This window comes from Pararge aegeria, chromosome 25 (genome assembly GCF_905163445.1).
Source record: "Pararge aegeria chromosome 25, ilParAegt1.1, whole genome shotgun sequence".
Classification (NCBI taxonomy): domain Eukaryota; kingdom Metazoa; phylum Arthropoda; class Insecta; order Lepidoptera; family Nymphalidae; genus Pararge; species Pararge aegeria.
Genome location: NC_053204.1, coordinates 2,923,387 through 2,946,642, shown reverse-complemented (window position 1 = coordinate 2,946,642; position 23,256 = coordinate 2,923,387). Strand labels below are relative to the sequence as shown.

The 23,256-nt window shown below is 36.7% G+C and overlaps 1 protein-coding gene across 1 annotated transcript in view; it reads left to right on the top strand.

Moving 5' to 3' along the window:
* Window positions 1–23,256, top strand: part of LOC120634907 — a 127,812-nt gene that overhangs the window by 102,255 nt on the left and 2,301 nt on the right. The window contains exons 14-18 of the mRNA XM_039905786.1: window positions 3,849–3,879; window positions 20,314–20,416; window positions 21,120–21,242; window positions 22,069–22,168; window positions 22,676–22,763. Coding sequence (XP_039761720.1) covers window positions 3,849–3,879; window positions 20,314–20,416; window positions 21,120–21,242; window positions 22,069–22,168; window positions 22,676–22,763 — 445 coding nt within the window. The remainder of the gene's footprint in view (window positions 1–3,848; window positions 3,880–20,313; window positions 20,417–21,119; window positions 21,243–22,068; window positions 22,169–22,675; window positions 22,764–23,256) is intronic.

Sequence of the window (23,256 nt, the reverse complement as noted above, 5' to 3'; positions counted from 1 at the left end):
CAATTATCATTTATGATGTATGGAATACTAATCTTGTAGTTCATTAATCAAGATTAGGAGTGACGAAACGACGACTAAATAAATTCAAAAATCTTAGACTGCATCATAACTTACCAGCAGGTGAGATTACAGTCAAGTGCTAATTTGTAGTGAAAACAAAAATACTAGAATTTTTTTCTATAATAAAAATAAGAAGACCTCATAATTAAGTCGATTATAGATATTTCTAAGTGAGCAAAGCATATAATATTTATATATCAGAATAATATGACATAGTATTAAGATTATCGATTTCGCCCTGAGAACGTAATCTTTGTGCTTTAATATTTAGCTGATTGATCACTGTTTTAACCGACTTTCTTCATAAAAGAGGGCGTGATCGTAGGTATCGATTCTTGCAATTTGCTTGAGCAAGCTACTGGCTAAAGTTAATTGCATGAGTCACTGGTGCAAGAAACTTGGAGGAGTTGCTTGCCTGAGTCACCGGCGCAAGTTACTTGCCCCAGTCAAGTTACTTGTTCAATTAACTCGCACGAGTCACTGGTGCAAGTTACTCGCACGGGTCAATGGCGCAAGTTACTTGCTCAAGTAACTCGCACGAGTCTATCGATATTTATGTCGATATCGCTTTCAATAACTGATATCGATTTGAATATCGATTCAAGTATTCGATGGCAATATCGATTGAAGTTTGATTAAACGTAATCTTATAGAAAAGTCCTATTATAGTATCAAGGACTACGTCAAGGATAAAAATGCTTGGGTGTAAATAATTGCTCTCAACTCACTCCTATGTCACATTTTACATGTAATGTACGCATCAAAAGTGCCATCTATGTGCCTATTTGAATAAAGAAATATTTGACTTTGACTTTGACTTTGATTAAGATATCGATTACAATATCGATAACAGTTATCGATATTTATTTCGATTACAGTTATCGATAACTATAATAGGTTTCATTATCGATATTGTAATCTATTACTATAATCGATTATAGTAATTTTATAGCTTCTTAATTTATTACAGTTAACGAATGCAAATAAGATACTAATAAGATCGATTGCGAGCGAGCAAATCTTGTACTAAGGCTACTGTAACTTAGTACAACATTTCCTCGCTCGCCATCGAAGAGTTGTTTGCAAAGTATAATGGGCTTAATTTCACTCGTTTGAGAGTTTGCGACTCTCCCTTACTTCTGTTTTGAGTTTTAAAACGCAATGTTGAGTTGAGTTTTAAAAAAATAATAACAATTTTACTACGATGTTTATATATTCTATACTCGAAAACGACTCCTTAGCAAATTTTATACCAAGCCTAAGTGACAAATTTGAGCTTTCATACCATATGAATAACATCCATTTTTGTCTGATGTTCAAGTATTCGACACACTAATCAAAAGTACTTCTTGATTGCGAGAAAGCAAAGCTTGTAGTGATGGGTACTGTAGTCGAACATGCTGCATAAAACCCCGAGACAGTGAACGTGCATCTTTACTTTACTTCATATTAATTAATCATTAACCTTTTGAACCCAGATAATATTTTATTTTAACCACTCGACAATTGACGTCTTACCGACTAAACAAATATAATATTTTTCTTGAGTCTATTAAAAATATATAATACTAGGTGTCCCGGCGAACTTCGTACCGTAGATAATTTTTTTTTTTTATAAATGTTTTATTTTAATACTTACTAGCTGACCCGTACAACTTCGTCTGCACCAAATCAGGTTATTACCGGAAAACACAAATAAAATGACATTTTCTAAAAATGAATCCTGGCTAGATCGATTTATCGCCCCCGAAACCCCCTGTATACTTAATTTCATGAAAATCGTTAGAGCCGATTCCGAGATTCCAATTATATATATATATATATATTATATATATACAAGAATTGCTCGCTTAAAGATATAAGATTATCCTATAACGGTCGGCTCAATTGGAGCTTGTTTTCCAAACAAGATTAACAGACTGAGTAGGAGACAGGCAAGATACGCCATAGCGGCCATAACAGGACACTGGCACAGGGTCCGTGCTGCTCAAAATGGGCATAATTGATGACCCTACGTGTAGGGCCTGCAACGAGGACGTCGAGTCCATGGAGCATTTACTTTGTGAATGCGACGGATTGGCTAGAAAGCGGTTGGACCTCTTGGGAGTGGCCTATCCACAACCAGAGGATTACTGTGCCTCCAACCTAAAAGCTTCAATCAAACTCTTAAGAGTGGATATTTGAAGCTATTTAGTGTGAGGGGATTCAAGGACGGGGCGAGCACAAAAGATCCTGGAGGGTCGAAGTGCATCCGCTGAAGCGGGCCTCATTACAAGATAGATAGATAGATCCTATTCCGGTCTAAGAGGAATCCAAAAAATCAAATATCATAAAAATTGGTCCAGCCGTTCTTGAGAATGGTGTAACTAACACAACTTTCTTTTATATAGATTTAAGTGAATTTGGTGTTTGCATATATGTAAAGAAAATACATAGTCATAGTAAATACAGTCATATCAGCTTCATACATATATTATTTAAAGATTTCCAATAAAAATCAAGTAATATTTATTAATACTTAAACCGAGTAATTTTTATGGGTTATAAAAACAATGTGATATATTTTGAAAGATCAGTTTGAAAAAGAGTGCCATAAACAATTTTTTTGACTCGTTAATTCGGCCATATTCTACGGATGTGGTGATAAAATAAAAGTATGGAGAAAAACAGACGGACGCTTTTGTGTTGGTGAGTAGAAGTAGACATAGAATCAGTATTTATAGCCGGTTTTTGCCAACTTTTACTACCATTGCTTATAACATATGAAAATGTCAGTTTATTTGAAATACCTTGATGTCCTGTCGAGAAAGAGGTGAGCCGCCGAATCTAACTCGGATGGGCAGCGTTCGGGAAACTTCGTGACATCTTCTCGTCCAAAAGCCTTCAGTGCGTGAAGACTAAAGTCTTCGAACAGTGCGTGTTGCCTGTGATGACTTACGGAACTGAGATATGGTCGCTAACTATGGGCCTCATAAGTAGAGTCACTCAGCAGGCAATGGAGAGAGCTATTCTAGGAGTACGTAAGCGACGTAGCGAGTCGCGAAGCTAAAGTGGGCAGGGCATATAGAACCGATGGACGTTGGGGTCTTAAGGTGCTGGAATGGCGACCCCGCACGAATAAACGCAGCGTAGGTCGGCCCCGAACGAGGTGGACAGATGACATCAGGCGAGTCGCCGGGAGCCGCTGGAGGCAAGCGGCCCGGGACCGTGTATTGTTGAACTCCGTACAAAAGACCTATGTCCAGCAGTGGACGTCGATTGGTTGACATGGTGATGATGATGATGATGATGTCCTTAAAATAAAGGTTATAATTCTAAAACAATAGATCGACCGTAACAATATCTTCCTCTCAGAGTGTACGACTCGGGAGACCGAGGTCCAACCATTCACCTTGGGAAGTTGATTCCTAGGTCTTGATTTGTAAAAATCTTCGATAGCGCGATGCAGGATCTTGTGGCGCCATCTAGTTGCAGGGGTTAAACTTCTCCTATTCCATGTTTCCGTGCTTTAGAAGGTGCAGACGTTAATTATATCCCCTGCCAGGGGACATAATTTTTAATCGGGGGATATAATTTTTATCTTTTGCCTGTTCTAGCCCTGCTGAGAGTTGTTAAAGCTGTGGGAGAAGATGAATTAATATCCTCTCCCCGGGGAGATAATTGTCTCCTGCCCCTCCTGCTAGCCGTTCTGTTTGGGAAGATACATTACCAACTGGCCTTAATACTTGTTTCCCCAATTTACTATGTACATTGCAATCATGTTTAATTGTGTTTCATTTCTGTTTCAGCTCAGGGCTTGTGTCATCTTCAATAGAAGAGGTGAGTCAGAATATTCATAACTTTTTATTTCAGGTTAAAGGTTAAAGAATCATTTATTTCTCTTAGGTTTAAAGACATTTATTCTCAAAAGAAACAGTTTCACTTCATGAGAAATTAAAAAATTAACATAAAGAAGTGGAAATATATTATCTAGTTTAGTGTGATACAAAAACAAAACAAACCCAAAATTACAAAAGGTGGCGCGTTTATAAAAAATTTAAACAATGCTTTTTTAACTTGTTTTTAAATGATTTAAAAGATTTCTCGCAAAAAATCTCTCTGGGTAGACTATTGTATAGTAGTGCCTCAACCTGTATAGTTTTACTTCCATACTTAGTTCTAGTCTTCGGTAATCTTAATTTATGCCTATTACGTGTATTTAGATGTGATTTAGTTTTAAAAGTAATTTGAGTATGTATGTATGTTCTCTTAAAGAATAATTTTACATATTCACTTACAGAGAAATCATATTGTTCTTATATTATTTGATATTATACTTATTATTAAGGTATACGTATAAATTATTGAAGATCTTCCCTCAGAAACGTCGATATCCGTATGTTGCGAAATGCGATGGCGTTGCCATAGTGTAGTCATAAGCGGTATTACAACATTACAACTGAGATAGTATGCGATTTTTTAGTTTGCGTTTGAAAATTATTTAACCACTAAATGGCACGGGTCTTCCCCCACAATCCTGGACTGCCACGCTAGTCCAGTGCGGATTGGTGGACTCCACACACCTTGGAGAACATATTGGAGTGCTCTCAGGAATGCAGGTTTCCTCACAATGTTTTCCTTCACCGTGGAAGCAGGTGATACTTTAATTGATTTAAACGCACATAACTAGTAAAACATTTTTAAGTTTCGACCATGGTCATAAAAAAACAGAAACTTAAAAAAAGAAGTAGAATACAAGAGGCGGCCTTATCGCGGCCTTAAAAATTACCTGCGGCATTATAAAAAAAAAATCGCCTTTGTGTGTATTCATGAATTTAGTTCTTTACTTTTAATTTAGAAATTTGGTATAGTACATTTTATCCCCGGAATAAAAAGGGTTGCTGCGGGATTTTTAACAACCCAAAATAAAAGCGGACGATGTCGCAAACAACAGCTAGTATATTAATAAACTGCAATTAACTGCATTTTCGACGCCATAGAACTCAAGTTTATTTTTGGTTCTATTTAACATTATTTTGGTTCCATTCAACATTAGAGTGACCATCTTTGACCAAAATAAATGAGGACACTGATAAATTTATCATCATCAACAACAACAACAACAACAACCCATTACCGGCCCACTACAGGACACGGGTTACGGGACTCCTCTAAGAATTACATGGGCTTAGGCCGTAATCTGGCCAAGTTGGTTTTTCTTTTAAGTATCATTACATTTAGCCCTTGCCTTTGAGATTTGATCTCATTTGGCGAATGGTAAGTGATGATGCAGTCTAAGACGGTAGCGGTAGTGTTAATGGTAGTAACCTGTTATTTATGTTAGCAATTTTCCATCAACATGAAAACCCCGTTGGGATGCAGCTTTAACATTTCAATTATTTAAAAATTTATAATTTTTGGATCAAGGTTATACAGAACGGCAGTAGTTCTTGAAACGGTGCGTATTGTGAGGATCGTCACTTTGAAGCCGCAAACGCCGGATGTCAGTAATAAGAATTCAAAGACTATTTCAAAAATTACAAAGAAATAGTTGGACGTACATAACGTGGTGTACATAGAGGGTATGCAGATGATATAAAATGAAGAAAATCTCCAGTACGAGCTAAAAATACTTAAGGGTAGGCTTTTTATAATTCTTACAATGTCTGCCCTTAAGATATATAAGTCGTACTAGAGATTTTTATCATTTTATGTACTTTGCATACCCTGTGCATACCCTCTCTGCACGCCACTGCGTACAAACATACAGGCGTACATATAGATGAAGTTCGTGCTTCAAATAGTTTGGTGTATTTTCCACCCAACGATAGATTTAATAAAATAATATTTTTGGTGGGTATTTTTTTTAAACTTATGTCTTCGCGCGGGTGATGAACGAAACTAAGGGAATATAATCGGGAACGGGCGGCAGCGTCCTCTGTGCTACTTCTACCATCTACTGCAATTAAATACACGTCTGCCCAGCGTGGCGATTATGTCCCGTTGGGAACGGCCTTTCATCCAACAGCAATCTGATATAGGCTATTGATGATATAATAAAAATACAAACAAACTATTCAGCTTTATAATATTAGTATAAATGAAGACTTATCCCAGAAAAACGTTGTAGCGTCGTCACCCTAAACACGTGTTCCTCTTGTAAAGGAAATCGCGGCATCCGCCCGCCGCCACTATAGGAAATCATTTGTCTTGTCTGTATAAAGAAAATTTATTTTTATAGTCAATTATAGGCATACTGACAAATTTAACGTTTCATTATTAGTGATTTTTATTAACTGCGGTTTTCCGGTTAAGTCTAAAAAAACCCTATTCACGATCGCTCCTTCGCAGTGCGTTATTTGCTGCGATCCATCGCGTCAAAGTCAAAGTTACATTTTTTTTTTTCAAGAATCCCATAGATGGCGCTTTTTGTTGCGTCACATATAACATGTGGTAGTGTCATGATGGCGATAATTACGTACGTAACATTTTCACTAACTAATTTAATCTTAAATGCACGCGCTATGGACATTTTGACGGCCTAACCAAAATAAATAAAATAAATAAATATACTACGACAATACACACATCGCTATCTAGCCCCAAAGTAAGCGTAGCTTGTGTTATGGGTACTGAGATAGCTGATGAATATTTTTTTATGAATATAATACACATAAATACTTATAATATACAGATAAACACCCAGACACTGAAAAACATTCATGTTCATCACACAAACACTCTCCAGTTGTGGGAATCGAACCCACGGCCTTGGACTCAGAAAGCAGGGTCGCTGCCCAGTGCCCACTGCGCCACTCGGCCGTCAATGTTAATAATTAAGAAAAATTAATTTATAAATTAAAAATTTTGCAACCCTCGTCTTTCAATATACTTTATTCTTCAAGCCCATTTATTTGATACCAATATTAAGAGGGTTGTGAAAAAAATATGAATGTAATGTGGCGGCCATCATGGATGTGAAATTTGTCATACTATTCGAATAGCCAAGCTCTGTTATTTGATACCCAATATGGGTATTGTAAATAAATTGTGGGAGTTGTAAAAAAATATGTAATCCGCCATTTTGTGACAGCGACCATCTTTTGCTGACTTTCACGAAACATAGCTAAGAGTGTTCTTAGCTCGTCTGATTGATGAAACTTAAAAAAAAAAAAAAAAAAATTAAACCTACTATGCCTAGAGCTACTGTGCCACAGACAGACACACACACCCAGACACGTCAAGCATATAACACCCCGTCGTTTTTGCTTATGGTTAACAATTTAACGTTGTGGGTTTGCGCATTTTAGTAGCTGTCTCCATTTTTTAAAAAAATATGACGCTTCTTTTACTTATGTGACATGTGTTATGTAGTATAGGATAATTATATATTGCGTGTTACGTTTCCTAAAATATTTAATACACCAAAGTTCCTCAATCGAAGTAATTTGTAAGTGATTAACTTAAATTCTGAGAAAAACTAATAATTCAATTGCTGTATTCATAATAAGTCCACCAATCCGCACTGGGCTAGCATGGTGGACTAAGGCCTAAACTCTTCTAATTTCGGGAGGAGACCCGCGCTCTGTATTGGGCAGTTATAATAGGTTGGTAAAATGATTCATACTGAAAATCGTCAAAGCCAAAGCCAAATATTCTTATTTGGCACTTTTGATGACATTACATGTAAAATATGACATACAAGTGAGTTGATAGCGATAACCAAATTCGTCAACTTAAAACTAAAGCTACGAGGGTTCATAACGCGCCCTGCTCTATGAAGAAGCCCACAACAATTTTAGCCGGTTTTTTATGGGTACTACGATGACTGATGAATATTTTTATGAATAATATACATAAAATACTAATAATATACAGATAAACACCCAGACACTGAAAAACACTCATATTCATCACACAAACATTTTCCAGTCGTGGGAATCGAACCCACGGCCTTTGACTCAGAAAGCAGGGCAAACTGCGCCAATGTTCTCCTAATAAGACCCCCATTTGTATCCTACTACATTCTTGAAGCGTTTGTTAATTTTTTTTTTGTTTTCCCATCGTACCATGTTGCGTACAAATAAAGAGTGTAAATAAATAAAATAAATAAATAAACGTTGCTTTCAAGAGCTATTGTTTAGGCTGTTGTTGGTACATCATAGGTAGGACTCCACTTTCGGGGTGCCGAGTTCGAATCCCATCACGCACCTCTAACTTTTCTAAGTTATGTGCGTTTTATGTAATTTTAAAAAATATCTCTTCGACAGTGAGGAATGTTAAATAGCCATTACTCAATAAATGTAACTTTAAGAAAACTAATTGGATACGTAGTTCTTGAGATTAACATTCGAATATACAAACAAACTTTTTAACATCACCATCACAATCTATAGTCCTAGACAGCTACAGCAGAGTTAAGAAGGACGCTCTTTAGAAGTAAAATAGCTCTTTGTGACAGAGCTCGTCCGCGGAAGTACTACTGCCATGATTATTACTGCTGCTAAGCAGCACTGGTGTGTTCCGGTCTGAAGGGCGTAGTTGCTGGTGTAAATACAGACACATGTGGTTCAACACCAACGCCTCAGGTTGACGGAACCAGTGTTTGAAGTAAACAGTTTCGCAATGTTTGTAGGAGATGATTTTCCTCTTACCATCAGATGTGCGATCTGCTTAGTCCGGCCATTATTACTGTAAATAATACGTGACGAACGAACAGCAATACACTGATGACATGAAATAACCTATAACAGAGACTCTTTGGCGGGCGATTGGCGCAGTTTTATGCGACCCGCCCGCCGTAAAAGGGGGGGTGCTGAGAATTCTGCTCTGCCGTCACCACACGGCAAATCTTCTGATTTGATAAGCCAATTATAAAATTTATTTTCAAGAAACATTGTTAAATAATGGTACAATATCGTTTACGCGTCCAAATATGTTATCATTCTGAGTACGACACACTAAGCTAATCATAGTTAGTGTTACCTATTAGATTAAATATTACTTAAGACAAAATAAACTTAGCTATAGTTTATAAACAGTAGGAAAATATGGAAAATTTTCATATATACATGCGGATAAAATGTAAAAAAAGCAAAATAAGACACAGAAGTACCTTAATTTATCGCAATGTTACGTTCGGTGTATGCCTTTAAATCGTACAGTGAAAATTAAGCTAACCAGTAGGCAGTGTCTTAATGCCTAAATGATACACCGATGACAAGTGTAAAGAGCATTGTGCACGTGAACGGATCCCTAAAAACCGAGCGATTAATTCGAAACTACGCACGTAAACACTAATACACTCGGATATCCAAGCATGTCCCGCCCACGTTATCAGAAAACTAAAATAAACTAAATAGCCATTGAGGAGGAGTTGCTATAAAACAATCATCTCTGCAAAATTACCGGACCACTGGGTCCGAAACGTATCTATGGATAAAATCCGTTTACGTTTTGGAACTCAGTTTTATTTTTTACCTAAAAGTTGATTCTCGGCCGTAATAAGTAGATAATTAGAAACAACTAAAATACTCTACATTAAAAGTAGATATTCTAATTCAAAATACATTATAAGCCCTTTTGAAACGACAGGTATGACTGTTTATAGTGACTACCACCGGTTTGGAAGGCAGATTCTACCGAAAAGACGACGAGAGGCTCCTTAATTGTTCTTTTCCAACATAATTTTACAATGTAATAGTCATTTTTTTATCAAATAATTATTTGATCCCAAAATTTCGATCGATAACTAACAAAAACGTACTTAAAATTGTCTTTAGAGGTAATGCGATCTTTCTAAAACAAGTTTCACTGAATCGTGCAGAGCGGACCGTATAGTCAGAAGTATAGTCCAGAATAACATATTTTTTTTGCTGTGAAGAACTATATAGAATATTTCTATCTCATTTAGCGCCTTAATTGCATACAAGTATTTTTGCTAATAATTTTTGTAATGTCGCCACAACTTGATGCCAACGCTTTTATTTTCACACGCTCTTTGTCTACTCCTAGCCACGTTGGTCCACGCATAGAACTAAAATAAACCCCTTTTTAAATTAGTATTTAGTCGTCAAACAGCCAAGAAGCCGTACGTATGGTTTTCCGTTGCCGGTGTCAAGGCGTTAAGTGGTCGGAATTAAAAAGTTATTTCTGACATTTCGCGCGAACATTAAAAAGTGATTTCAGTTGGCGGGAATTTCTATGTTGTTTTGATTTGTGTTTCGTGAAAAAAAAGAGTCGTGTTTTTTTTATTTTTATAACAGTGTGTTGGGCCATGGACTTTGAAGCGCTCTAGTAAAGTAGTCGTCTATTGTTAAAAGAAAATTATTTGGGTACCCAGTAAAATTAAAACTTCTTACGCAAAAGTAAAATTTTTGTAAAAAGAAACATACCGTAGTAAAACTCCAAAACAGTTTTTGAAGAAAACGCAAAATATAATTTCATTAATGCAGGAAGAGGTGTCTGAATTTAGACACTTATTTCGGGATGTTTAGCCATTCCTCAACAAATGTAACTTAAAAAAAAACAAATAGGATTCGTAGTTCTTGAGATTATTCAAAATTCAAAATTCATTTATTTCAAGCACTTTTGAAACGTCAAGTCTGTGTGTAGTGACTCCACCACCGGTTCGGAAGGCAGATTCTACCGAGAAGAAGCCGGCAAGAAACTCAGCAGTTGCTCTTTTCCAATATCAACAATTTACATTTTACATTTTTAAATTCATTTTTCTATCTTGTGAGAGATGAAAGCGGAGCCGGATGCTTCCAAGCAACCCTGTCATTAAGAAATTCATCAATTGTATAATAACCTCGCTTTCGATTAACATTCGAAAATACAAACAATTTTTTTATCATCCCTACTAATATTATAAATGTCGATGTAAGTTTGTTTGTTACGCTTTCACGCTAAAACTACTTAACCGATCCTCATGAAACTTTGTACACATATTTTTGGAAGTGTTAAAAGTAATATAGGATACTTTTTATTCCGAAACTAAGCCCGGTTCCTTTGGGAGAGGGGATGAAAGTGTTTGACGATTTTACACCATAACTCCGACAAATTATAACCGATTTAAATAATTATTTTTGTACTATAGAGGCTATAATATGTATTTAATTCTGCCGCATCTTTGTGTAGGTATGGTGAATGTGGTTGGAGAAAGAAAATAGAACTCCTCAGCGGGCAGCAGAAAACCCCCCATTTAAGGCTTAGCGATACTGAATACTTTAATTTTTTTAGAACTACTACTAAATTGAATAACACGTCAAAAAATTAAATCAAAAGATTGATCGTTCCCAAATCAAACACAAATTATGCACAAAATTCTGTTGCACTACGTCTGGCACGAACATATAACAAAGTTTTTTATAATTTAGATATTTTCCAGTTATCCAAAGCACAACTGAAGAAATATATAATACGTTTACATAGAACGTCATAACTCGAGCGCTTGGATGGAGCACACAGACACATATACACACACACGCACGCACTATTCGTGCTATTTCAAAATGCTATGTTTATGTAATCTTTGTGGCCTTAGTTTTAAGTGAAACTATTTATAAATATATTTTTATTGTAACGCTGTTGATTACGAATAAATAAATAAATAAACGCAGACGAAGTCGCGGGCAACAGCTAGTCTATCATAATCTTAGGTCCTAGACAGCTATAGCAGAGTTTAAAAAGACGCTCTTTAGTAGTAAAAGAGCTTTTTGTGACAGAGCTCGTCCGCGGAAGTACTACTGCCATGATTATTGTACTGGGATTTTACCTGCCGCAAATATGCCAGTGGAACCCTTCGGCGCAACCTGAAGAACCCGTGGTATGGTTATGATAAGGGGTATGGCAGTTAAATTAAACCTTTACCCCAAATTGGTTTCTACAAATATTATCGAACAAAAATTATACCTAGATGAAGAAATTAAGCGCATACAGCAATGTATTTGAATATAACAAAATTCATACTAATCTTCTTTTAAAACCCGACTCTGGGAGCCCTGGGGGTAATTTAGTGGCAGATAAATATGATATTGTATTTATTTAAACCTATTAGATTTTAGAGGAATATGAAGCGTCCAAATAAACTCATGTGAGTTTCAGGATGCGAAGAATACAAATTTAAGTAGTTTGTGTAATAAATAAATACTAAATAAATAAGCTTCAGACGATGGTTATTTGCGTATATGGTATAGACCTTTACATAGGCTGTATAAGTATATACCTTTGCCTTTCATTTTCTTTGCCTAACTTTATGAAGATTTCCGGTAGGGTTATGAATATGCCATACCAGACAAGATACGTATAAACTATGGAGGGTAGAGGTAAGGAGAGTCCTCTGTGTATATGAAAAAGTGTCGTCAAAATGTATTAAATTAGGATGGGGCCACATTTGCATCAGGGTAACTCTTAAAAGAAGCGCCAAATATAAATATTGTTAGAGTAGGCTTGAAAAATAAACAAGGAAGTATGGAGATACAAGGAAGTAAGGTTATATTTACCACAATATTTTGTACAACGTAAGTTGTTGAAATTCTCAATAATTAACTACTTTAGTCGATAATGACATTAAATTTTTTAACTCGGCATACTTCAATTCATCTACGATTGCTACATTCATACCATACCCTGTGCATCCACCAGCGCCATTGTGGAGGATTTTTGAACTGTTATTTAGCGCATACACTGGACACTTTTTCAACTTTTCTCCCATATAAGATGACTCTCCTTACCTCTACCCTCCATAGTATAAACACAGGATTCGGAGCGTATAGAGATAATCCCTTTTTATTTTATGTGTCTTTTATTTAATTTAACACGTAGGTAGGTAGTTTACATCAAAAGACAGTAAAGAATAAAATATGGCGGGTAACTAACATTTATAGTTACATACAGGCAGACCCGTTGGAAAGTGTAAACAAACAGTAACTCCGGCATCTTTACTGGGATTCCGATGTCTTGCTGTTTTGTAAACAATTAAATGCGTCAGCGCATGTGTTCACAGCAATTACGTAGTTATGAACAACTTTTTTTTTTCTCGTCCACCAATCTGCACGGGGCCACAGACACGTTGAGGACCACAGAGTGCCCGGTAGTGGGTTGATATGATGAAGAAAAACAAATTTTCAACGGTCGTCCAACCAATAATGTTCTGGCGTAATGACCATACCCACCATTAAAAACCCATTAACGGCATTGATCACTGTGGTACACCAAAAGTAACTCATGTTTTTTTTAATGTCATAATTCCTAGAGAAATACAGTCTTGCCGGCTCTTCTCGGTAGAATCTGCCTTCCGAAACGGTGGTAGAGTCACTACAAACTGACTTGACGTTTCAAAAGTGCTTATAAACTAGGCCTACTTGAAATAAATGTTTTTTTTTTAAATGTTGGCCTATTTACGTCAGAAGTTTACAAGTCTGCGTCAGTATTGTGCCCGACCTTGAAACACGAATTCCTTGAGCAATTACGGCCACTAGAGTCAATCTCCAGAGGGGATTGACGGCAGGGGCATTTTGTGAATTAATAATTTCTGCATTTTCTCTGCTCTGATCTGGTAGGAGGCTTTGGCCGTGGCTAGTTACCGACAAAAGACGTGCTGCTAAGCGATTTAGTGTTCCGGTGCGATGTCGCATAGAAACCTGTTGCGGGTATGGCAAACATACTCCCTAACAGGTTAGCCCGCTACCGGCTAACTTGTAGTGGAATAAAAAAGATAAACACAAAAAAATCTCCGTCAGACAAACGTCCTACAGAAAATGTTAAAGCATTTTGCGTTTTAATTTTAATACTTTTAGTGTAGAATAATTTTAAAAATACATTTTTCTTTTTAAACGTTCTTGGCACAGACCGAACATATTATTGGCTGCATAAAAAATGCAAACCATATAAATTGGGTATTTTATTAATGATGTGGGCATCTGAAGAGAGTTTGTTGCGTTTTTGACACTTAAGAGATTTCAGTCAAGTTGCAGCCCTTGACTGAAATCTCACCAGGTGGTAGGTGATGATGTAGTCTAAGATGGTAGCGGATTAAGCTGTTAGGTTAGGTTAGGTTATGATAGTGGGTTGTGGTTGTGTGCGAAAGCGTTCCCATGACCCAGTTACCAGGCGATGAGTTGGAACACCGTGGGGTTTTAGTCGGTAAGAGTCCGGCATAACCACTGCGTCTCCCCGTGGTGTAGTGGTATCCATGAGGATTTCCCCAGGAAAAAAAAAAAAAAAAAAAAAGGTTATGATAGTCATACCCCTAATCAGTTGCAACGCTATGATATCGTGTCGGAACGCTAAATCGCTTAGCGACACTTCTTTATCGGTAGGGTGGTTACGCAGCCGAAGCCAGACCAGATCAGAGAAAATTCAGAAATTTTTAATTATACGAATCGAATCCGATCGTGTCACAATATTAAACTAAAAATACTTACTCACATAAAAAAATAGTTCACATATTTTTTGATATTCGCCGCAGACTCTTGATCAACACGTAAAATTACACTTCGCATAAGCAAACACATAAAACTGTCAAAGATCTTTATAGGTAAATGATAATTCATGACATATAAAATTGAATGCACACTTATGAATTTATGACACTGATTAAGCCCTCAATTAGTGATCCAATATAAACTTAAACATGGCGTAGGTAGCACTTAGGCAGCTCGCAAACGTAGACACTTTTTTGTTACAGACGCCGGCACTATTAGTCGTATTTGTCACACAAGTTACGTCTACAAATACGAGTTAAAAAATACTTCAAATTATTGTACAAACAATCTCAATGACCACTAGGAAATAAAAAATAAGTAAATAATAAAACATAACAAATTATTACTTTTCACACCTTTTAGTAGTTTTATATAATTTTTCCTTTATGCACACTAAAGTCACATATATTACATTTAATTTTTGATTATAGATTTTAGTTTTTTAGTTTTTTATTTTGTTTATTATTTACCTCTTTGATGATTTTGTATTTCACGATGTCCTTCAGGGGTAAATAAGCTTGTGTTAATGTAGAAAAATATCTTTTGTTTGTTTATATATTATATACTATTTTATTGTCCTTTTTTTATGAATATCTTCTTGTTGTTTAGTCGCGAGGATTCAGTGACGACGAAGATAATGGGGCTGGCTGAAAACCAGTGCTGCGCGTTTTAGTATGCAGCTATACGGTGCCAGCTCCTTTGTCACACATTTTTTTTTTATTCTTTAACAATTTATGACGATTTTTCTTTCTTTCTTATTTGTAGTAGCTGTAGAGCTTTTTTGTGACAGTTCAGCCGGGGTAGTACTACCGCCAAGTAGCTTTTCTGTGTTCCGCTCTGAAGGGTATTTAATCATAGGTCCATGGTACTTAACTAGATGTTAAGTACCATGGACCTATGATTAAATCATGGGGTATGGTATCAATAAGGGTCGTGTTGATGGACACAGGTTGGCAGTTTGTAGGACGTGTCCGTTGCATGCCGTTCGAATTGATACTCGTAACAGGTGTCTACGTATGTGCCTAGCCTTAAATGTTTTATAACGCAATAGACACGGTTCGCGAAGTATGTATTACTCCAAAATAAACCGATTTATCTAATTAAGCGATGAAAACATTAATAGATTAGTACGTTTAGTCGTGTGAATATAAAATTAAACATCTGGTATTACCATTTCCTTTACATAATAGGATGTTCTGTTGATTTATTTAATATGTTGTTATGATCAGTGGCGTGCACTGGGTTTCTTACCAGGGTATGCATACAGCAGGAAAATTGCATAAAATGGAAAAAATCCTCCTCTAATACGGGCTATATTTCAATTTTAGGGTATGCAGTGCTTTTTTGCATGTATGAAGTGCACGCCACTGGTTATGATATCATTTGCTCGAGATATTTGTATCGTATCATCAGTATCTCAATAAACTAGGTTAAATACTAGGTCAATATACTAGGTTACATAAAATTCATAATTCGTTTAAAGGAAATTGCATACAATTCTACAATAAACTACCAATTGTCATCTTGGAGATGTCTCTTAAAAAGTTCAAAGTTTGTATTAAACGTAAGCTTATAGAAAAGTCCTATTATAGTATAAAGGACTACGTAAACGATAAAAAAGCTTGGGTGTAAATTATTGCTCTAACCAGGTTGCTCTTCTAATAATTTAAAATGACATTGTGAGATGGTGATAACAAAAAAAAACACCCGGCTAAGTTTGTTGTGGGCTTCTTCTTAGACCAGGACGCGTTTGGAACCCTCGTAGCTTTAGTTTTAAGTTTACGAATGTGGTTATCGCCATCATCTCACTACCGTGTGGTTCTTATGTACGCATCAAAAGTGCCACCTGTGGGCCTACTTGAATAAAGATATTTTTGACTTTGACTTTGACTTTAATCGAATAGGACTGCTCCCATTCCAAAATAATAATAAATAATAAAATAAATATACTACGACAATACACACACCGCCATCTAGCCCCAAAGTAAGCGTAGCTTGTGTTATGGGTACTAAGATGCCTGATGAATATGTCTATGATTTATATACTTATATATATAATTGGAATCTCGGAATCGGCTCCAACGAATATACTTTTTAAGAGATTCTGATGCGTGCGATGCGTGAACGGTAAACGTTACCAATCGACGGAAGTATGTAGTAAGTATATCGGAATTGTTGTTTCTTTTAAGTTCCTTAAATCAGTCCGCGACACATACGAATATTTTTTTTAAGTCGGCTCATTCGCGGACGAAGTTGCGCGGGTCTGCTAGTAATTTTTAAATACTATATTGTGTCAGACACTTCTCCACCATTAGTTCTAATTTTTAAATACTATAGGTATACGTACTGGTCACCTACTCTGTGTTCTCATATGCAACACACACTCGGCGAACACGAAAATAGAATTGAAGCTATAAAATAACGTTTCACCACCCCTAGCGCAAGATCTGCACGGTCGAAATCGCGAAAGTCGTTTTCGTACATGATATCGAGACAAGTGGCGTGCATAGAGGGTATGCACAGGGTATTCAGATGATATAAAATGAAGAAAATCTCCAGTAAATTATAAAAAACTTAAGGATAGGCATTGTAAGAGTTATAAAAAGCCTTAACTATTTATAACTCGTACTCGCAGACTTATCTTACTTGTTTAAGAGTTCAAACTCGTCTTTTGTCGGCTAAGATACACCTTCTTAGCAACAATTATTATCTCCTTTGCTTGCTTATTGTGTGTGGGTCCTAAAATATAAACTACTGCTATTAAGTTGACCAAAATTCCGTTTAGGGCGCTTGCTGGGTGCACTATATTGAGCTTTAAAACAATGGCATCAAGGTCCATTTTACTCAGATGTTTTATTGCTTCGACCACGCTTGTGAGCATAGAAATCGTAGGTGTACTGTTGAAACGTGAATGACTATTAGCGTTCATGTTAAATATAAAATTATATTAAAATTAATATCTCTTTGTGAAACCATTAGGCACATATTTCTTTTTTTTAGACGAACTCTGGCGCAATGGTAATGGTGTGAAATGTTAAAATGGTCAGTAATTCGATCCCCGGTGGTCGGTCAAACTGGAAATATTTAATTTCTGATCCTCCTCTGAGGCTTTGGCCGAGGCTAGTTACCACCATAGTCCATACCGATAAAGACATGGTGTTATGCGATTTAGTTCCAGTACGATACCCCTAACAGGTTAGCCCGCTATCATCTTAGACTGCAACATCATTTGCCACCAGGTAAGATTAAAGGGCAGCAGGCTATGTTACTCGATACTCGCAAACGACCGCGTTTGCAAGTACACAAATGCCATACTAAGGGTTAATATACGTTACGGTTATAACCGAATAATTGAGTGTTGAAACAGTAATCCCCGTTGTTTATACGATGGTTATTATACTAGTTGCGTTCGTGACTTTGCCTGCGTGTACTGTATCGTTGCTAATTCATGACGACGTCCTTGGCGCAGCATTAGGTGCGGTGGTTTTGAGTAGGAAGTCCTAGGTTTGATCTCCGGCATAGGGCAATTTGAGAATCTATCTGGGAGGCTTCGGCCGTTGCTAGTTACCACCCTACAGAAAACGACGATACGCCAAGCGATTTAGCGATCTAATACGATACCGCTTAGTAACCCCTTAGAACCTTTAACCATACCCCTAAAAGGTTAGCCAGCTACCATCTTAGACAAGGTCAGCAGGTAATCTTTCTCAATTCTTTATACTACTCAAATAATTATAATTAATAATAAGCGATTCTTCGTATGATATTTACACGGTCAGTAGTATTAAGTTCAGAATCTAATAATGGAATATTCTCAATATGATATTCGCCTGTTCAATGGAACTGAATGCTTTGTATATTGTTTCATAAAATTTTCTTCTGATCATCATATTTATTACAAGCTTGAGATTCCCTTATCTCGCTCTCAGCGCAATAACGAGTCATCCACTGTTGAAACTGTAACACTGTGGAACTCGCTCCCCTGGGAAAAACGTCATTCCGAAACCATTCACCTGTTTAAACATCTCTTAAAAAATTATTACTTATCTATGTAATTTAGTTTTATGTAAGTTTATAATAGTATATATAAATTTATATCGGTATTTATGTAGTTAATATGTAAATGTGGTATGTAAGTTTATTTTATTTTTTTGTAACATACTTTATGCACTTTCCACTTTTTTATCGGCTTCGTACGCTCAGGTTGCCTTTAAAAGATCACTTTTAGTGATAAGGCCGCATTGGCGTCCTAGCACTAAGTACTATTACTGTTTTCTTTGTATTTTTCCTATTGTGTTGTGTTGGAATAAAGTTTTTCTATTCTATTCTATTATTATCTATCCATTTCCGGCCACGGATCTCCTCTCAGAATGAGATGGGTTTTGGCCGTAGTCCATTAGGTCAGCCACCAGCCACCAGCCAAGTGCGGTTTGGTGGACTTCACAGGCCTTTAAGAGCATTATGGAGAATACTCAGGCGGCATAAATGTTTCTTTATAATTGTTTCCTTTACCGTTTTATCAAGTGATATTCAAATGAACAGTTTGTTTGAACACACCCAATCTCAGGAACTACTAATCTGACTTAATAAGATTATTCAGCTTGTACGTTTATTGAGGAAGGTAACATACGCTTTAATGTCACATCTATATGCCAACAAAATTAGGTTTAGTTATTATTCGAATAAATAAATTTGGTATTGAAATACCCAAAAATAACTAATTCAATAACTAATTTGCTCAGTTACAGTTTATTAAATTGCAAAATTATAATATTATTAACGACATTATTACAGATAAATAATATAACAACTATAATCAAAGTATAAAATATTAAAGTGAAAAAATTTAATGAATGTGTCGATACAGTGAGCAAAACAATACAAAACTAAATAAATGCTAGCAACATTATGTCTGTGTGGCTAACACTGATAAAAAGTTCTCGTTGGGGGCTACACTGTTCACCGAAACCTTTACTTGTGAGTATACTTTAATTACTGTGCGGTTCAACGTGCACTGTTCACGTATACATGAAACATATTTGTATATATACATATAATGTAATAAAAGAGGGGCGCATCTCATGAGTTATATTGTTATAAGTATTTGGTAATTTTAGCGAATCTGTAAGGATTTTTTTCACACTTCAATCTTCTTCTTCTTCACTCTTTCTTCACACGAGGAAATCATTGGAAAGCGAAACCTTAGGTTTCGCTTCATCTTTTCTAATCGCTCCAATGATTTCCTCTTTACTTTAGTATAAAAGGATGCTACTGGTTTTTTTTTTTCATTAGTTAATGCAGTGGTCAGATGCGCCTCTTTTCGCGGCAGCAGTACCTACATTAAATTATGAAATAATTTAGGATATATACCGCACGTTTCGCGCCGATACTGGAGGTGGTGTTTTCAAGTGTGTTGTAAAATCAACAGGAGCTGATGAGTTTACAACCAACTGTTGAAAACAAAAAATAGCTATATCTGCGTAGAGAGTGTACGGTTTCGCGTCTAAACAATATAAAACACACAACGAATTTGTCCAGTTCTCACAGAGTATTGCATATTAAGCTTAACTTTAATTAAATTAAATCATTGTAAAGAATTCTCTTGACTGTCAAAAATATTAAATAACGCCTATCGTCATTATCAACTGTACTCCGTTCCACTGCATTTCACGGGTCTCCGCTCAGAAGAGTTTAGACTTTAATGGATAAATTCGTTACCACTAGGTTATTACCGCTAGATTTTATCTAATATTAGAATATATACATAAAATCATATCTTTGTCCGCAGCTGCAAGTACGCAATTCCCGCACAGAGTCCACCGAAGACGACAAGCGAAGCGATGACAGCCGCCCACTCAGCCACGCGTCTGACTTCAGTCGGGAAAATATATGTAAGTTGACTGAACATCGTCGTTGTTCGTTGATCTCTGGCGCATTGGTGGCGCTATGGTCTTATAAGGGCTCATTTATCATCATCATCAGCCTATTACTGGCCTACTTCAGGCATGGGTCTCCTGCAGTGGCGTGCACTTCATACATGCACAAAAGCACTGCATACCGAAATTATTTTATAGAGCTCGTATTGGAGGGGAAATTTTCCATTTTATGCCATGTACCTGTTTAATGCATACCCTGGTCGAAAACCCTGTGCACGCTACTGTTCTCCTGGTACAGTGAAAACAGGTTAAGGCCGTATTCTACCACGCTTGCCCAGTGAGCTTTGGTGGACTCCACACCTTTTGAGAAAATAGAGTTGATAAAGCTGTGGGAGAAGATAAATTTTTATCCTTTCCCCGGGTAGTGACATAACCACGTCCCACAGCTGGGCACAGGCCTCGTTTGCAAAAAGATTGCCCGCAAATAACATTTGGACAAAATAAGTACCGGTCCGAACCAAAGAACCGAAGAACATATATCGCGCTTAAACCAGTAACATATGTGTTATGAGTAGACATTGCATCAACGTGTTTGTATACTCATTGAAAGTTCCGGCTCGCAAGAAAAACTAAGCACCCATTCTCATTACACTCAGTAGGTATATATACTTACTACACTTATACCCGGATTGGCGCCAATGATAGTTTTTTTTTTCAGTATCGGGCAATGCGCCTCGCAGATCCCGCCGCGGCATCGCGAACGAATGGCAGCGGCCACTCACACGCTACTTGCCCGTCGACCGCGACGACTTCGACCTACGCCGGCACGTCGAGTCCGCTGGTAATTAACCTTGGCTTTAATATATTTTAGGGTTCCACGTCTAAATACCACAACCAGCAAAGCGTATGGCCGACTTGCACGCTACGGGTTCCGTATCTTGGCAAAAAACATGTAACTTATAAAACCAACGGTATTTATTAGATGAGTTGGAGAAGGTAAAAGCGGTTGAAAAACTTTTGTTTCATAATAGCTTCCGGAAATCAATACTTTTAGAGCAATAACTGTACAAGAAAAACGCTGTGACAACCAAAGCATCAGCTGTGCTTACCTACGTTTAAATAATAATGTGATTGCGAATTACTATGGCAACCGAAAACAATCATTCACACGTTCGTCTATCAATGCCTAGTTATCGCCAAGGCTTGTACAGTACTTTTCTCAAACATATTTTCGCTTGAACTAGTTTTGTCAAATAAAATAATTTTTCATAATTATTGAACAGCGGAAAACCATCATTTTTCCCGCGTTCATTTGTTTCGGTTTTTCAATAAACAGCTTTCTATTTGCAAGCCAGTTCGAAATTCAAATAATACCTTGGACAAGTTACCTCCTTGGTTGCGATATTACCGAGTAAAAGATCTTTCCATTTTTAAATTACAAGACAGATATATATTACATACGAATTTTCCCGGCCGCTGCTCGCATGGACTTAGCCAGTACAACAATCTCGATGATCTCTAAGAAGGTTGTGTGAACAATTTATTTATTATTTTCTTTTAAATAGATATTACGATTAACAGGCGTGTCAAGGTTTACACAGAGAGAGAGAGAGAGAGAGAGACAGTCTACATCACAAATTGTACTAAGTGCTCGTGCGTCATTGCAGGGCATCAGATCGAGCTGTGCCCCTACGTGATGGTGAACTCAACTTCGTGTCGTGGATATCTTCACAAGCTGGGCGCCAAGTTCCACACTTGGTCTAAAAGGTAGGATGGTCGTACATGCGTTTTTTTTTTTATATAGTAATAACTGACCAACCTAGCAGATGCACCACCTGTAACCGTAATAGAAGATTTGCTTACTCGCAATCTAGGAGTCGTTTTCGAGTAAAAATCGTCGATGTTGCCAACTATCGAAGGTTCGGTGGATGTGAATTTTTGTACCTTGGTTGTATTCTCAAGAAATTTTAATATTGAGGTGATAAAGCACCATGAAATGGTTCCCCTACCCCTGGCGACTAACTTATTTGCAATAAGAACACTATTCCGTGTGGTGACGGCAAATCAAAATACCGTTGTCACCACCCCTCCTCCGCGGGTGTTGTACGAGGCGACTAAGGGAACGACTAAGAATTCTTTTTTTTGATGAGTATTACTTATAAAGGGGCAGGATTTTATGCCATTTTCGTTCTTTCTATACCCTGGTCAAAATTCATATGCACGCCACTGTGTACCACTGGTTTGAAATAGCAAGAAAAGTAATTTAATTTGCAGATGGTTCGTATTCGACCGAGAAACTAAAACGTTCGTCTACTACTGGGATAAGAGTGAGAAGAAACCGCGCGGCGGCGCTTACTTCCAGGTGAATTAACCGTTCTCATATGTTTTAAAAGGTTTGGGAAGCGGTGAAAAATAATGTGCATCTAAAGCAACTAAATATAGCAAATATGCGTCACGATAAACCATGAAACGTATAAATGTATTGGAGAGAATGAGATAGAACTATTTTATTTACCATGGAAATTGAATAATATGTAGGTAAAGGAATAAACACAAATGTATAGGAGAGAATCTCACCTGACATTGGCTAATCTGCGTAAAGCCAGAAGAAGAAGAAAAAAAAAGGAGATAATGTGATAGAATACATTACACATTATGTTTCTTATTTTAGTTACCATGGAAACTAAATAATATGTTTGAATTTAATTTCATATTTTACATTTATTCTTGCCCTCATCCCACGCTTTTGTGAGGTCATAACAACGTGCCTTCTTCTTCCATTCAATTCTATCAATCAATCATACAATATTTTTTTCATTTATCTGTATATGGTACATGCAACATATTTACATAGG